The 16874-nt window shown below is 38.9% G+C and overlaps 1 protein-coding gene across 4 annotated transcripts; it reads right to left on the minus strand.

The window, feature by feature from the left end:
• Nucleotides 1–226: 226 nt before the first annotated feature.
• On the minus strand, nt 227–16817 carry LOC117297841. Of its 4 annotated transcripts, XM_033781000.1 has the most exons (4): nt 15830–15917; nt 15285–15317; nt 5407–5710; nt 227–2494 (listed from the first exon to the last, which is right to left on the minus strand). In XM_033781000.1, exons 3-4 carry the CDS (start codon nt 5699–5701, stop codon nt 1749–1751), a joined length of 1041 nt encoding a protein of 346 aa, XP_033636891.1. In that variant the 5' UTR covers nt 5702–5710; nt 15285–15317; nt 15830–15917; the 3' UTR covers nt 227–1748. The 4 variants fall into 4 exon arrangements, with proteins under 4 accessions (XP_033636891.1, XP_033636889.1, XP_033636892.1 ...); XM_033780998.1 differs by lacking the exons at nt 15285–15317; nt 15830–15917 and adding an exon at nt 16673–16817; XM_033781001.1 differs by lacking the exon at nt 15285–15317 and having other exon boundaries at nt 15830–15923.
• Between the last annotated feature and the right edge of the window lie 57 nt (nt 16818–16874).

Here is a 16874-nt window from a genome sequence, read left to right on the forward strand (position 1 = left end):
TGTTGGCCGAACACCTAAAAAACAGAACAGTAACAATAGTTGTTCGGCTGTTGGCCGAACACCTAAAAAAAAAAAACAGAACAATAACAATAGTTGTTCGGCTGTTGGCCGAACACCTAACAAAAAACAGAACAATAACAATAGTTGTTCGGCTGTTGGCCGAACACCTAAAAAAAAACATAACAATAACAATAGTTGTTCGGCTGTTGGCCGAACTCCTAAAAAAAAAACCCAAAAACATAACAATAACAATAGTTGTTCGGCTGTTGGCCAAACACCTAAAAATTCAATCTTGATATAAAAGCCTTTTTTTTATTACAATGTGGAAACCTTTATGGAAGCAGAGTGGATTGCTTGAGTGTATTACTTCTGTTTGCATAAATTTGACCACACAGGACCCCTTGCAACGCGCCGCGCACAGCCGGCGCATGTGCAGTCCTCCTGCTCTCAACTCGCAAACTAGTCTACCGCTGTTCCGTCACAATGATGCACATTTTTGGAAAGGGAATTTGATGATTTTTTTGGCTAACAAGAGTGTTTTTAGCAGGGCTTAAATTTAACTTTTTTAGCAACTGGTCCGCTGTTTCAACCTTACAACTTGCCTGGAGGCATTTACAACTGGTTTTGTCCAACGGACTAGTGCTAGGGTCAATGAAGTGCAATTTTTTTAAACACATTTGTTATCAAAATATCCGTGCTTAAGAACACTTTAAAGAAAGTGGAAAGTAAATTTTTGTAATAAAATTAAGATTTAATGCTTTAATTAAATTCCCAAAGATAACACGTCTTAAACTGGACACATGAGGGTGCTGTTGTGCGACTCATTAGAGGAACAGAGTCTGACAGCAGCATTAAATATGTACAAAATCAAGATCCCAAATTTTGCCATAGAAAACAGCAGTCACCTTAAAATAACATTAATACTAAACACTCATTAATAAGACTCTAAACACTCATTAATAAGACTCTAAACACTCATTAATGAGACTCTAAACACTCATTAATAAGACTCTAAACACTCATTAATAAGACAACACCCAATTATTAGTGGGTTTGCTATCTGCAGAAAAGAAAAAATCTGTGATGTAGCAGCCCTGCCTTTGATGACATTTTGCTAATGAATATGCACAGTTCAGTTTGCATAAAACACAAAATTCAGCAATAAAAAGGTGAAATTCTTTTGTCAGAATGAAAACAGAGTTGTTTTAAATCTTTAACAATTATATTTCATAGGCCCTTTAAGCCAATTTTTTTAGCCCTTTTTGGCAAATGACAAATATTCTATATGTATCTTGATAATTTTAGCAAATTTTTAAAGCTTTTTGTCAATTAATAAATTTGGTGTGCTTGTTAACAAAATTTTTGCCAAAAAATAAATAAATAAATAAAAAATAAAAATTCCTTGTTACTTCTAAAATTACATTAATACATGGTGCAAATAAATTTTGTGTTGTCTTTAAGTATTTCTTCAGGTGATTTTCGGCCTGGCGTGATTTTTGGTCACTGTAACATTGCGGAAATTGCGCAGTAATCCAGCAGAATAGCGGTAATATCGTTGCATATCTGACAAACCGACGAATAAGCAAATTAGGGTGCATATCTGACAAAAAGCAAATAAGCTTTGTTTACTGCTTATTCGCCGGTTTGTCAGATATGCGACGATATAGTGTCCAGGCTTTGCAAATACTGTTACATGACAACCACAAGTAATATATCAATCAGGCTGCATAAGATTTCAAAGTTTGAACTTAATTTGAGTCGCTGGTGGTCCAGTTTAAAGCCTCGTCTGTGAGTACACACTTGATACATTCCACCATACTCTTCAAACCTGAAACATTTAATGGACGTCCTTCTCCAGAAAGGAAGATGAAAGAACGGTAATCGGAAATTATTACCTTGACCTCTTCTGGGTCGTATGCAACTGAGGCCAAAAATGCCCCAGCCGCGTTAACTTGCAGTCCAAATATGGGACCTGATTGATAGGGTAATCGCCCAAGGAGTTCTATGGCAAAATCTTCCAGTTTATTATGAAAACCACTTTTAACGGAGATGAGTAGTTTTGTTGTTAACGGCTTGGCTAAGCAGTTTACTGACATGTTCTCAAAGACCAGAATGTCCGGTGTTTTCACTTTGGAATCATCCTCAGGTGATGAGTCAGTAGTTACTGCTGCTTGAAAACTTGGACTTTGCTTGGTTTTTCTAGGTTCGGGAGTGATGTCTCCAGCTGCAAACAACTTGGACGAATGATATTCTTCTGAACTGGTGCTATCTTCACTTGAAGACTCAGATGAGCTCTCCATTTTCTTTCTTATTTTAACCACAGTTGAAAAGTTACTAGGGTGTGATGTACTCCCTGTATAAACAACCTGCATTTCCAGTGAGCATTTCTCTATGACTGCCCTTACTAGCTCACAAACACCCCATTTTCCGTTTGTGTAAGCCATATTGCTCATAAAGGATTGGACTAAAGAAGAGCACAGTTTCGTCATGGTGGCTGGAAGTAAAATGACAAAATGTAAACAAAATGATGATGTGTATCATTACATTTCAAATTCAAATTCCCTTTTTCTATACAGTCTTCTCAAAACACTAATTTAATCTGCCAATAAAATTAATTTCCATTTTTAGACCCCCCTCATACATGTACTCATCATTAAAAGTAACAAAAGCTTCTTTTTGCACAATGTGTATAGGCACATGTAGTTACGTCCAAGCAAGGATAGAGCACTTACTCATCTAAATTAACTTTGGCAAGGTTCTTAAGTTGGTTCCGTACAGAAATCATTGAAAAAAAAAAGAAGTTGTCGGTGATCTTTGACCTTGGCAACACTTACCCACCAAGATTAATTAAACTTACACCATTTGTAAACACAGGTCCAATCTACATCTGGACCAAATTTTGTTATGGAGACTCTTCTCCTTCATGGTGAGGCAGTATTTTGAATTTCGGCATTTTGCCCATTTACAGTATTATGATAATAGTTAATACACACGTAATACATAGTACATTGTATGTACAACATGATGTGAATGTACTATGTATTACAAGAAAAGAAAACCAAATCTAAGCAGGTCTGTATGCTTGGTTTTTGAAAGGGCAAGGGCACAAAGGCACCCTATCAGGACATTGCTACTCTAGCATTTCAAGGGCACCAAGGCAATGACCAGGGGGCATGGAGCCAATCGCCTTTGTTGCCTCCGTGAAGTATCAGGCCTGCTTAGGGTATCTTTTATTACTCATATCAATTTCTTATTTTTTGGTTTGCATCAAGGTGTTGAAAAGAACTAAGCCATCTTGTTTTGAGCCTGAAAGAGTCTCCATAACGAAATTTTGTCCAGATGTAGATTGGACCTGTATTTACAAATGATGATTGGAGGTAACCAAATGTGCCTACACAATACACATTTTGCAAAAAGAAGCTTTTGTTATTATCAATTATAAGTATGAGGGGGGTCTAAAAATGGAAATTAATTTTATCGGCAGATTAAATTAGTGCTTTGAGCAAACTGTAGAGGGATAAGAGGATGACTTGCACTTGTTTTGAGGCCAGATTTGGGTTATTTGAATCAAAGTCCCCCAGGTACCAATTCATAGCTTTGTATCTTATTTTAAAGGTGCTCTAAATAAAATGTCAAAATATGCAACAACATGAATTTAGGCATTTGGGGGGCGGTACCGTTATTCTGAAAAGACGGAGTTGGGAATTTCTTTTTTTGCAAGTGCTCATTACACCCATAGATGAATGTTCGAAACGAATTTCAGCCAAATTCGAGAGGTGACACGTACAAATTTTCAGAATATTGGTTGATTTGACACGGAGTGACCCACATGTCAAATTAATTTTTATGTTCAACATATTTTATTTTTGTACATTTTTTGTTCAAATAAAATTTTGAGATGTAATTGATTTTAATCATAAAATGTTCATTAAAAGGAAGATTATGTTTTTTATTTATTAATTTTAAAGAAAAACTCAGGATAAAACGTTTTGTTGCTTTTGCAAAGCCGAACTTCAAACCTTTGAATTGCTTTCAGCCTGATATTCCAAAAATTAATTGTACACTTCCCACTCTGAATTCCAGTCCCAACCGACTGATCAACCGAGCCTACCGTATTTAGGGCATATTATGGGGGCCTTTTTTTTTGGGGGGGGGGGGGGCTTTTGCAAGTATATTTTGGGGGCAGATAAATTTCATTCGAAAGAAAAGGGAGATGAACAAAGAGGAGCAAAAATGACAGTTTTTAAAGGTAAACCCCAAACGCCGAAATATGAAGCATTCAAATTTTTCCTTCAAAGAACAAAATCTTCAGCAAGCATTAGGCCTTGTCCAAATGAATATCTTCAGCAGTGGCTTCAGCCGGATCGCTGAAAACACCTATTCTTTAACGTTGTCGTTGCAGCCAACCACCAGCCGTAGCCGAAGTCACTTCATTCAGACACAGCATTATACCCCATGCCTCATCTCAACATGCTTGTAACACTAATACAGCCAGTTTTTTGACTTTTTGGGTTGGCAGAAATTCAATGACACAACAATATGACACAACAATCTCTGCACTCTCCAGGCGCGGAGAGTGCGGGGACTTGGTGACCTGTGCAGCAATTGGTTGGGCATAACAAAATGAATATTTATGATTTCCGCACTCTTCGCACGTGGAGAGTACGAGGACTAGTTGCACACTGATGTGCAGCAATAGACCGATCCATTAAGCCCCGCCCCTAAACATATTGACCAATCACATCATTGGCTACATCACTACTGTACACACATGGGCAGCACCATGTGCGTCTCTCCATAGCCACACTGCACGAAATAAACACGCGCGCTATGAGTACGCGCACGCATGTTTACATTTTTCCAATAGGATTTTATTGTGTCAGACTTTTGTCGGACTTTCAGTGGAGAAGCCAAGGCTGTGATTAGTCAACACGTAATGGGGCGGGGCTTAATGGATCGGTCTATTGGTTGGGCATTTAACACAATAAATATTTATGATCGCCACAATTTTCACGCGTGGGAACACTCCCGGACTGTCAAAATAATCATTCTCCCGCACTTCCCACATGCGCAGTCTAGTTTCTTTCTTTCGTAACTGTAACAGTGATCACAGGTATACAATACCAGTATTGTGGTGATGAAGTAGTGATTTGGTAGTGGTGGTTTATCAGCTAAAGTGTACTAGGCCTACTACTTTTTCCTGTGACAGGTATAGAGCAGTGGGAGACTCTCCAGGATAGGTGGCAGCAGACCTACTGGGTTTTTCCATTGTTTTTGAAGATTATGCGCATGCTCACAATGATGTAAACAATGGAAATTTACCCAGTAGGTCTGCCGCCATCAGTGTCTGAAAGTCTCCTATTAAAATTCTACCCCTGCTATGAGTGACACTTATATTAGACTTACCTGTCTCAGTGACTTCCCATAGGGATGTTGTCCTTTTTTTCCCCCGACCTGCTTTTTTTAAAGCAACCAATCCCTTCAATTGCTCCAGTTCAGTAAACAGTGATTCAAGCGAATCTGAGGCACTCTGAGGTGGGTCTTTAGTCACTACAGAAACTGCAGCGTTTATCACGGTGTTTGAATTATACTTGGTGAATTTCACTGTTTGGAAGTTTCTGTAACCTTGATACTCTTGTGTAGATGGCTTTAAGAGAGTTATCTTGACACAGTTGAAATCGTCTTTCTTAAATCCCCACATAGAGGTAACCTGAAATTAAACGATTCAAATGTTAAATGGTCGCATGTTTTGAGGTGGGCATGGTACAAAGGTGGTGATGTTACACTTTTCCGCATGGTGGCATACATGTATATATAAAACAATGAATCCTCACAACCCAATCTGTTGATCTCCTATTGAGCTACTTTATGTATCATTGGGTCATTCCATGTCAAATCAACCAGTGGTTCCCAGTGACCCACTCAGATTTTGATGAAATTTTATCAGAATGATGGAATGTGGCCCAAATGAACACATTAAAAAAAGTAAAATCATACTGCTCATCATTTTCGTGATATGGTCAATTGTTTTTTGTGATATTTTCTGACTTTGAAAGCTCGTACATGTAGTGATCACAGGTATACAATACCAGTATTGTGGTGATGAAGTAGTGATTTGGTAGTGGTTGTTTATCAGCCAAAGTGTACTAGGCCTACTACTTTTCCTGTGACAGAGAGAGCAATTGAAATTGCAATAATTGCTAATATAAATTGATTGATAATGACAAAAATGTAAATAATAGCTATTTGGTTCGGTAGCCTACATATGAACAAAGCAGAATACAATAGTTAATTAAAATTAAAAAAATTAAATAAGATCACTAGTTTATAAATTGCAATAAATGCGATTAAATTTAATGATATTACGGTAATGTGCTATTGAACAAAGCTTGCGTTAAGTAATTGTAATTGTTGTCTACATAATTAGAAAAATAGAGTAAAGCGAATAAAGCAAAGAACTGTGGGTTTTGTACAAGCATGAAATTTGACACATTTGTAGACCATTGCCCAGGTAATTTTAAGAATGGGAGCCACCTGAAAAAGGTCAAATGTCGGCTATGTCAACAGTCCTAATATGGGACGTGAATCGCAGTCGTCATCAACAGAAATCATGGCTGAGCATAACGCGGTGCAAACTTTTGGTAAAAAAAAAATCGATTTGGAGCCCTGATAATGTTCGTGAGTACAATTGAATGACTAAAACACTGTATCACACAAACAACATCTTGAGAAGCCTGTAACTGTAGGCAAATTTCAAGCCGTTTTGTCATGCCTTTGTTGTAGCTTTGGATGTTGGAAAACTTTTTGTCATAGATTTTGTAGTTATTTAGTGGGGGGGGGGGAATTTTTAAAGTGTGGAATGGTCAAGGTGTCTACTTTATGTTTCTTGTGAAAATGACATGGATCTGTATGTGAGTTATATAAAACAAATATTGAGTGGCTTTAATTCGTGGAATGGGAGGAATATTATCGCTTGGTAAAATTTGGACTGTTCCATTTTACTCAGCTTCGCCTCCTGATTTGTACATGTTCGCGTGTTATTTCAAGTATAATTTTCACCGAAAGTGAACGCAGATATTTAAAACCTATTCCAGGAGTAGTTCAAAGTACATACTGAGAATAAATAAACGGACTTTCAGCTTTTACCATCAGGTAAAAATAGGTGAAAACAACTCTTGTAATTTTGGTTGCATTTTATTTTTAGCGACCCCTTCATACCCAGGACGTCAGTGGCAGTGCAACGGAGACTGACGAGTGACGTCCGACCAGGGCTAGGGATAGGGCTGGGCTCTAGCCCAGGTTGGACTCCGTCCGTTGCATACTGCGACGGAGTTCAGGGTATAAAGTTCCCCTGCCATTGCAAACAAATGTATAACTAAATATTTTCATATTCATACCTGATGGAGGAAGCTGAAACTATGTGTACATATTCCCTGTGTCGTGAATTCCAAGAATGGTGGGTTCAGAATTGTTCAGATTTATTAAATAAATCAATATGTGACATTATTTCACAAAATAAAGTTGAAATTGACGTCTCCGTTGGCTTCTGTGCCGAAATCGTTTTGAACACCCACGTGCGCTTGTGCAGAGATATGCATGCGTGAGAGGCGGTCCGGTTTCTATGCATTTCGCGCGTGCGCACATGTGCTCACACGAAAACTGCACTCAACATAATAACTGTCGTTAGCGTGGATCTGCGATTTATTTTCTAGAATAATATCATCCATGGATATATTTGTTGTCTGTAAACCCATCAGAAGTGTAGTTAAGGACACCAAAAGTAAATGGACGAAATGTCAGCTTCTTAAATCAGGTAAAAATAGGGAAAAAACCTCTTAGTCTTGTAATTTAGTTCGCATTGTTGAGAAGCTTTATACCCAGGACGTCAGTGCAGTGGCACTGACTGTTTCAATATGCTATGCTTCATACTTTAGTTAGTAAACAATGATTTAAGGTGCACAAGATTGTAGACACGAGCACTGGTTTAAGCTAACATCCGGGAACGTTTAATGCAACACACGAAAGGTCAAAGGTCAATAAACAACTTTATGCATATTGCAACATCCTCCTCTTTTTGAGGAAGGAGCATTTTTGAAAGCCACAACAATTTAACTCCAACTTGAACACTGGGAAAAACAAGTTATTTTAGACATGCATTAAATCATGTTTTCTCCAAAGAAGAAAAAAAAAAAACAGGTGGAAAAATAGAGAAACAATTTGTTTTCTCTAGTTAAACAAAATGAGGGATTTCTCCTAACTTTTTTTTTTTTAGTGAGAAACCAAAATACCCTCTCAACTGTGAAAGGCATACAACTGCTTAAAACACCTTTTTTGGTTTGAACAAAAACAATTTTTTTTTAGATATATATATAAACTCAAGCAACTGTTGTCAATTTGCGAACAGCATCTTGTTTTGCTTTGAACTCAGTTCTCAGTATTTAACTTAGTCCTTTAGTCTGCTAGGTTCTTTGATCATTCTACCAGATCTGGTTTTTGGCAAGTCTTTCAGTTCAATTGTCTCTTGTTGAGGGTTTGGGTCAATTGTTTGATGCATTCCTGGGGGGTGTTACATTTGAGGGATGCGTGTGGGTTGTTTCCGTGTGGGTTGTTTCGGTGTTCCAGACCCATCAGATACTTGTGGGTCTGGGTGACTCTGTGGTGGTAGGATGGTTTGTTTTGTAATGCATTGGTCAGTGGGGGTCGGGGCATGCAAGTGTCTCATGTTTGTGTGACCATGCATTACTGGTGGTTCTTCACGCGTTTTCTTCAGGTCAACACGATTGCGTCTCAAGGTCTGTCCTTGTTGGGTTTCGATTTCGTAGGATCTCTTGTCCAGTCTCTTGCTTACAACAGCCCGTGGCCATTGTTTTTTTCCAGAGCGGAATGGTTTCAGTCGTACAACATCTCCTTCTGCCAACGATGGCAAGTCTTTTGCATGATTGTTGTAGTTGTCCGACTGTTTTCTCTGTAGATGTTTCATTTTGGCTCGCTCACTTTCCATGATGTCTCTTCCTCTTGGTACTAACAGGCTGTTAGATGTGGGTAGAAGGGTTCTGGTTCTTCGGCTATGCAGTCTTTGTGCAGGACTGCTGCTGATTCCTTGAGTTGGAGTATTTCTCAGTTCAAGAAGTGCCATGTATGGGTCAGAGTTGGCTTTCTTGCACTTCTTCAGTAGTCTTTTTGCAGCCTTCACTGCAGACTCCACTTTACCATTACTGTAGATTGGCTATGTTTGGGGGAGATAGTGAAATGTTCAAAATCCCAAACTTTGGAGAATTTCTTGAACTCATCGGACGTGAACTGAACACCATTGTCGCTGATTACCGAGTTTGGTATGCCATATCTTGCGAAGTGAGATTTCAACTTTTTTATGACAGTTTTTGAGGTCAGGTCGTGGAGTCTGTCTTTTTCCCAGAAGTTGGACAAATAGTCAACAGTGATTAGGTAGTCCTTACCATCATACTCTCGAAGATCGGCTCCAGTTTTCTCCCAGGGGCGGTTTGGTAGATCATGAGGCATGAGTGTTTCCTTCTGGTTTTTTGTCTCATATGATCTACAAGCATCACACTTTGATACAACTGCTTTATCTCAGCAGACATGCCTAGCCAGAATAGACATTCCGAGCTCTCCTGAGGGAACTTTCAACACCAAGATGAGAGTTGTGAACTGTCTTTATCATTTCTTTCCTGAGTGAGCTTGGTATTACGATGCGCTCCCCTCGGAACACAAGACCATCAGAAAGGGAGAGTTCGTCACGAACGTTGAAGTAAGGTAGTGTTTGGGATGGAAGCAAGTCTTTCTCATCGGGGCACCCTTGTTGGATCACTACTTTCAGTAGTTGCAGTGATTCATCTTTGTCCGTTTCTTCTTTTATTTGTCGTAGTCTGTCTGGTCCCATGCTAAGGCTATCAACCAGGTTGACCTGAGCAAAGTCATCTGATCCATCAGTGTACGGTAGGTAGGATCTGGACAGCATATCTGCAAGATGCATTTCCGTGCCTTTCTTCCAGAGGATTTCTATGTCGTAGTTCAACATTCTCATCAGCATGCCTTGGAGACGTCTTGGGGCACGATGAAGTGGTTTCTTGACAATTGTCTCGAGCGGTTTATGGTCACTTTCAACTAGAATTTTTTGACCAAAGGTGTACTGGTGGAATCGTTCAAGTGCGAACACGATTGCAAGAGCCTCTTTCTCAATTTGGGCATATCTCTGTTCAGTTGGGGTCAATGCCCTACTTGCATAAGCAATGGGAGACTTTCTGGGACGATAGAGGGCAGCAGACTTACCGGGTAAATCCATTGTTCTCAGAATTATGCGCATGTTCAGAACTACGTAAACAATGGAAATTTACCCGGTATGTCTGCTGCCGCCTAGCGTTGGAAAGTCTCCTATTGGTTTTCCTTCTTGTAGGATAGCCGCACCGAGACCTGTTTTACTGGCATCACATTGTATGGTTACATCTCTCTTTGGATTGTAGTAGGCCAGTATTGGTGCAGTTGTAACCAGTGTTTTTACATCAGACATTGCTCTGTTGTGTTCTTCAGTCCACTGCCATTCTGCACCTTTTCTTGTGAGTCTTCTGATTGGTTCAATTACCTCGGATAATCTTGGGAGGAATTTGGCCAAGTATGTGACACTTCCTTGGAGTCGTTGTACTTCTACGGGGTTGGTTGGATTACTCATTTTGGTGATGGCTTCAACCTTTTTTGCATCAATTTTTAGACCTTCACTGGTGACAATGTGTCCTAGGAAGGTGATGCTTTGAGATTTGATCTCAGATTTTTCTCCATTGAGTTTGATGCCTAGTTTACTAGTTATCTCTGCATCTCTGAAGGAGTTGTTTTAGCCTTGCATTGTGGCTCTGTTCTGCCTCATCGGTTGTATCGCCAACACCAAAAACAATGATGTCATCGGCAACGCATTCAATGCCGTCAAGGTCAGCAATCGCTTGGTGGAGGCGTTTCTGAAATATTTCAGAGCTGACTTTCAGACCAAATGGGAGTTTTTTCCAACTGTATCTGCCAAACGGTGTCATCATGGTAGTGAGCAGACTACTCTGGTCGTCAAGCACGCAATGTAGATATCCAGATCGGAGGTCCAGTTTAGAGAAAATTTTAGCTCTGGAAAGTTCTGGTATTAAAGTTGTCTTCCATAACGGGCAATTCGTACAACTCTCTTTGTAGTACTTTGTTCAGTGGACGGGGATCGATACAGTATCGCAGATCATTCGAGGTTTTCTTTGCTGTCACTGCCATGCGACTACACCATTCAGTAGGTTCATCAACTGGTGCAAGAATGTCATCTTTAACCAGTTGTGCTAGTCCTGTCTTGACTTTGTGTTTTAGTGACACTGGTACTTTCTTAGGTGAGCATTGCACTGGTCTTGCGTCTTCTGCAATGTGGAGGTGGACTAGTCCTGGTAGAGAACCTGGAAACGTTTGCCTTTGAATACATCATCATCTTCTGCAAGAATGCCTTCAGTGGATGTGACGTTTACTGAGTGCAGTAGTCTGAAGTTGTCATAGTTGACCGTGATCAGTGACATGCGTTCAGCAGCATTGCGGCTAAGGAGGGGAGTGAAGGAGTTTGGTTCAATCACCACAAATTCAACCCTGTATTTCTTCTTATTTTGGGGGTTGCGCAAGATGACTTTTGTCTTGCCAACAGCTTTTAGCGTGGACAGGTTGTACATGTACATCTTAAGTGTGAGGTTGTGTGGTTGAACTGTGGATTCAGTCACATATTTCCTTGGCAAAACATTGACGGTAGCTCCTGAGTCTATTTGATACTTCATTGATTTGCCATCAAGCATCATTTCAGCAAAGAGAGCACCTTTGGTGTTTTCTACAGCATTGACAGCAATCTCTACACAGTTGATGGATTCAGTGCCACAAGAGTCTAATGATTCATTAGAGCCATACACGTGGGCGTCATCTAGTGCGTGAACTTTGAGTGTCTCTTTGTTGAACTTGCAGCATTGCTTGAAGTGGTTGTCTCGTTTGCATAAGCTACAGGTTTTTCCCCATGCAGGACTGAGTTCTTTTTTTCTCAGATGTTTGCGAGCACAGAATTTGCATGTGATGGTGGGGAGTTTCCCTGTGTGTTTAGCTGATGTATCCTTCTTAGTTTTCCAGTCACTAACTTTGTGGACAGCCTCAGTTTCGGTTTCACCAAAGGATTTCAGCTGAAATGTGGTTGCTTCAGCTGACTTGCAGATGTCAAGAGCCACCTTTAGAGTGAGTTTGCGTTTCTGTAGCAGCAGTTTACGTGTGTGTGAGTCACGGATCCCGAGAACAATTCGGTCACGAAGTAGGCTGTCTTGTAAACAATCACAAAAGTTGCATGTTTTGGCAAGTTCACGGAGAGTTGATAGATAAGCCTCTATAGATTCTGATGCTTCTTGGTCCCTCTTATTGAACATATATCGCTCATATGTTTCATTTACTTCACCAATGATGTAATGATCAAGTTTCTGCGTGATAAGGGTGATATCATCTTTATCATCATCTTCAGAGAAGGTCAGGCTATTGAAGATCTTTACCCCAGCAGGGCCCATAGAGTGAAGGAATACTGCCTTTTGATACGCCTTGTCATGTTTGCTCAGTTCAGTTATAATGCAGTAGTTGGAGTACATCTGTTTAAGCATTTTCCACTCTTCGATTGCATTTTCTTTGAGCTTTAGTTGAGGTGGGGGAGACACATGGGTGAGGGGTTTAGCACAAGCCATTTTTTTTATATATATTTTTTTTATGCCAAAACAGTAACGTAGATACGAGCACTAGTCAGTTGCGTAGATGTCAGTGAGCGGTACAGATGTAGTTTACAATGTTCATGAAGGGACCCCTCTCAAGTCGAGAGTGTGTTATTTTTTAGCATGATGAGTGAAAGTACTAAGGAAGGTATGCATTTATCATCACTTTAGTGAGATTCAGATTGCATATTTCTTGTAAGTTTTCCTACTATTTTAAGTACAATCACTTTCCCGTCACTTTTGTTGGTTTCGGTGACTATCAACATTGCTAAACATCAACACGGTTTTTAAAAGAGTTTAAACTACAACTTGCGGGCGACGTACACATCCACGGACGAGTGTCGGTCCTACTAAAAGCCGACAACTCGCCGACAACACGTCCAGAGCGCCGACAACAAGTTGCAGACACCTTAAAAACAGCAAATAAAACTATGTGCACTATTTTATATTAACATAAATACAACGGCTTTACTTCACGAAAAGTCGTAGTTTGTTACCCGGAAAAAAAGCGAACTTCCGCGGAGCACGGTTGGACGCCATCTTGGCCTACAACCCGTATTGCGACCATTCCATTATGATACAGGGGTGATACAAGATCGGGGTGGGGGGGGGGACCAGTGCGCGGGCGGGTGGGGTTGGTTGGCATTGGCCCGGTTTTATGGTAACTAGATTTATCCTCGCCTCATTCGTGACATGATTAAGATAGGGATGTTGATGATTATTATTAACAATAAAAAAACTTAGCCTACATCCAATATGTGAAATTTATTTTATTAATTTTACATCCAATTTGTGAAATTTATTTTATTAATGTTATCAATTTTTCAGAGTCACAGAAAAATTATAGGAGACAAGAAAATTGCATGTGAAAGAGCAGCATAAAAACGGTAAACTTTATGATTACTGCTGATCTTCCGATAAAACTTCTGAAAGAAATTAAACAATACTTCAACTAACAGAGAAATATCCATCTTTTTAACAAAAAAATTAAATAACAATAAAATAAATAATGATGCTCGGTAAGGTAGACCAGGTTGTTGAAAATTGCATGCACGTTTCCCAGCACAAGTAATTCAATATTTTTTTAACGTGAAAACATTCTTGTTGGTTTTACATATTTCACACAATGGAGGTATAAACACTTTTAAAATTATTTTAGGATATTACCATTCGACGTATATATTGTCAACCCACATTGGTGTGTATTTTTCCGTTCCCTCACGGACCAAATACAACCTATGTCCTCCTATAATTACTCAACTCACATTTCTTAAAAAGAACTTGCTATTGGCAGACTTCATCAGCTTTCCAGAAATGAATACCGCAAGTCATGCACTAATTAATACCTTTTGGTTCCTAGTTTAATTTTAAAAAGTGAGGGATGGCAGTCACATAACCCCAAAACTTATATTAACGGGTCTTATAATAGTTGTAAAAATATCCAGCTTATACCTTTTTTGCTATAATCTTGTTACTGTGACGTCCGTTCCTATAACTACTGACAAATATTTGATTCAACTTTCAAGTTTGAACACAATAATTAATATAAAAATATAAAGAACATCTATTTCCAATTCATTGATGTCCGTCCCTCACGCATAAAGAAAGCCGTTTAAAAATCATTTGAAACTTAGCATTGGTGGAAATACGATATGCAAAGGTTTTCATGTAATGACTATAATAAATCTTATTTTAACTATGACTTGGATGACGCTTAAGACTTCATCCAGCTCAAATTAATATAAAACACTTCGAAATTTGAACATGAAGAAATCAGCGGGCCATTGACAGCTGTCAGAGTGGCATCAACATCATCTGTCCCGTCAATCATGAATAACTATAGGAGCTCATTGAAGCACTTTGATTGGCCGAAACCACTTTAGTGAACAAACTACGCCGTGTGACCATGATATGTTGTGTAGATTACTTCTCAAGTTGGCTAAATCAGAAATGCCAAAACTGTTTCTTTTTCTCACTAGACATGCCACGGGTCCTTGTGCATTGTCTTCAGCATTGAATGCTGGTCAAAGAAAATAAATATTAACAATATTAACTATTTTATTTCAATCATTGCTAACTTATATGTTCTACTATGTTTAAGGTTACTTCTCGAATTGTATTTAAATGTAATTCTGTGTGAAGTGAATTAATGAAAAAATCGAATTCCATAAACTTTTTCATTTCAATTGTTGCCAACTTAGTTCTCGAAGTGGATTAATCTATCCTTTTATTTCACTTAGTTAACTTATATATACTACGGGTATAATTTTTAAGATTACTTCTCAAATTGGCTAAATCTAATTGTTGAATTTGATAACGCTCCATGTTACTAATTTGCTTATATTTTTGATTAGAAACAAAAATATTCAATTATAATAAAACAATTACAAAATTAATTTGAGTGGATTTTCAAGTGTATCTTGTATGTGCCTCCACCCCCACCAGCTTTGAAAGCCCTAAATCAAATAGCCGACGAATAAACAAAATAGTATTAATACTGTTAAAATAGTCTACAAACAACAAGGATCTCACCTGTTGGTAACTCTTTCCACAATTGTGAAAGCCCTTGAAATAGATCAAACAAAAATAGGTAATGTAAGTCTTGTTTTGTTATCTAGTCATGTAAAACTGACAGTGCGAGACAGAAGCACTTTCTAAAGTTTTTCTTACCATGACAAGCACTCAGCTGGAAATGCCAAACTATTGAATGCTGTCAAATCAAGTAGGGAATCCTAAGATTAAGAAAGTAATATTTATTTAAAAAATAAAAAATTTAAAAAAATAAAATAAAAATGTGGAAAAGTAAAAATATTAATAGAATCTTTAAAAAACTCAACTGAGAAACAAATTGGATTCTCCACCTGGCCCACAAGTCTTATCCCGTTTAATTAAAGGTATTTTCAAATTCTATCTTATTTCCCCCCCCCCCCCCCAAATAAAAGAGAAAAAAAAACTATAAAGTATTTTCTAAAAAAAAAATATTCTGCACTGTTCTAGCTAGTCTAGGACTCTAGGGGGATTAAATTAAACATTTAACTAATCAAGAATTTATGTATCAAAAGTTGTCTGGTACTTACAAATCCACACACACTCACACACAACAATGTGCCATCTCTGAACTGCTGCTGTGGTTTTCACAGGACGCCCGCCCTCTGTTGTTATGGAAGTGCTAATTCATCTCACCCCTGTATCATAATGGAATGGTCGCAACACGGGTTGTAAGCCAAGATGGCGTCCAACCGCGCTCCGCGGAAGTTCGCTTTTTTCCGGGTAAAAAACTACGACTTTTCGTGAAGTAAAGCCGTTGTATTTATGTTAATATAAAATAGTGCACATTGTTTTAATAAACCGTTGGTTAGTTTGCTGTTTTTAAGGTGTCTGAAACTTGTTGTCGGCGAGTTGTCGGCGCTCTGGACGAGTTGTCGGCGTTGTCGGCGAGTTGTCGGCTTTTAGTAGGACCCACGAGTGGAGTGTAGTGCAGAACGGTGGTTCACGGACGCATGTAGATAGATGGGCTCACGGACTGATCGGTTGTCCTTTTTTGCTTTTCTCCTGGACGGGTTCTCTTCAGTTTTTCATTATAGAAAAGCGTAACTTAGAGTTCTATGATGAATACTTCACCGCTGCCACCATGTTTCAATATGCCATGCTTCATACTTTAGTTAGTAAAACAACTTTATGCATATTGCAACACTGACGTCCTACCAGTACCAGGGCTAGGGATAGGGCTAGCCTTCGCCATGAACACTTAAATAAATTCAAAAATTAATTATTATTATTACTATTTTATTCGCCATAACAGTACAAAACAAAATACATTGACAACATTATACCCCAACCAAGATGGGCAAGGGACAACAAAAGCAAATACATACTATGTTTTATGATCCGTAGATCTGTTGCCCCACATTTCAACTAACCTTAGGTTTTCTCGTTGCTACTGCCATATTTTGCTGAAAACGGAAGTCGAAAAACTACATCCACTCAGCCTCGAGCCAGTCAGTTTCGGCAAATTTTTCAGCGCAAGGAATGCCAGGACCAAACGTACACACAGGGACGCGATTATACCAAGCTGAAGCTAGCCGCGAATTCTCTCAGCCGCGAATTCCCAGCCGCTAATTC

Source organism: Asterias rubens, chromosome 12, assembly GCF_902459465.1.
Source record: "Asterias rubens chromosome 12, eAstRub1.3, whole genome shotgun sequence".
In the NCBI taxonomy this organism is placed as follows: domain Eukaryota; kingdom Metazoa; phylum Echinodermata; class Asteroidea; order Forcipulatida; family Asteriidae; genus Asterias; species Asterias rubens.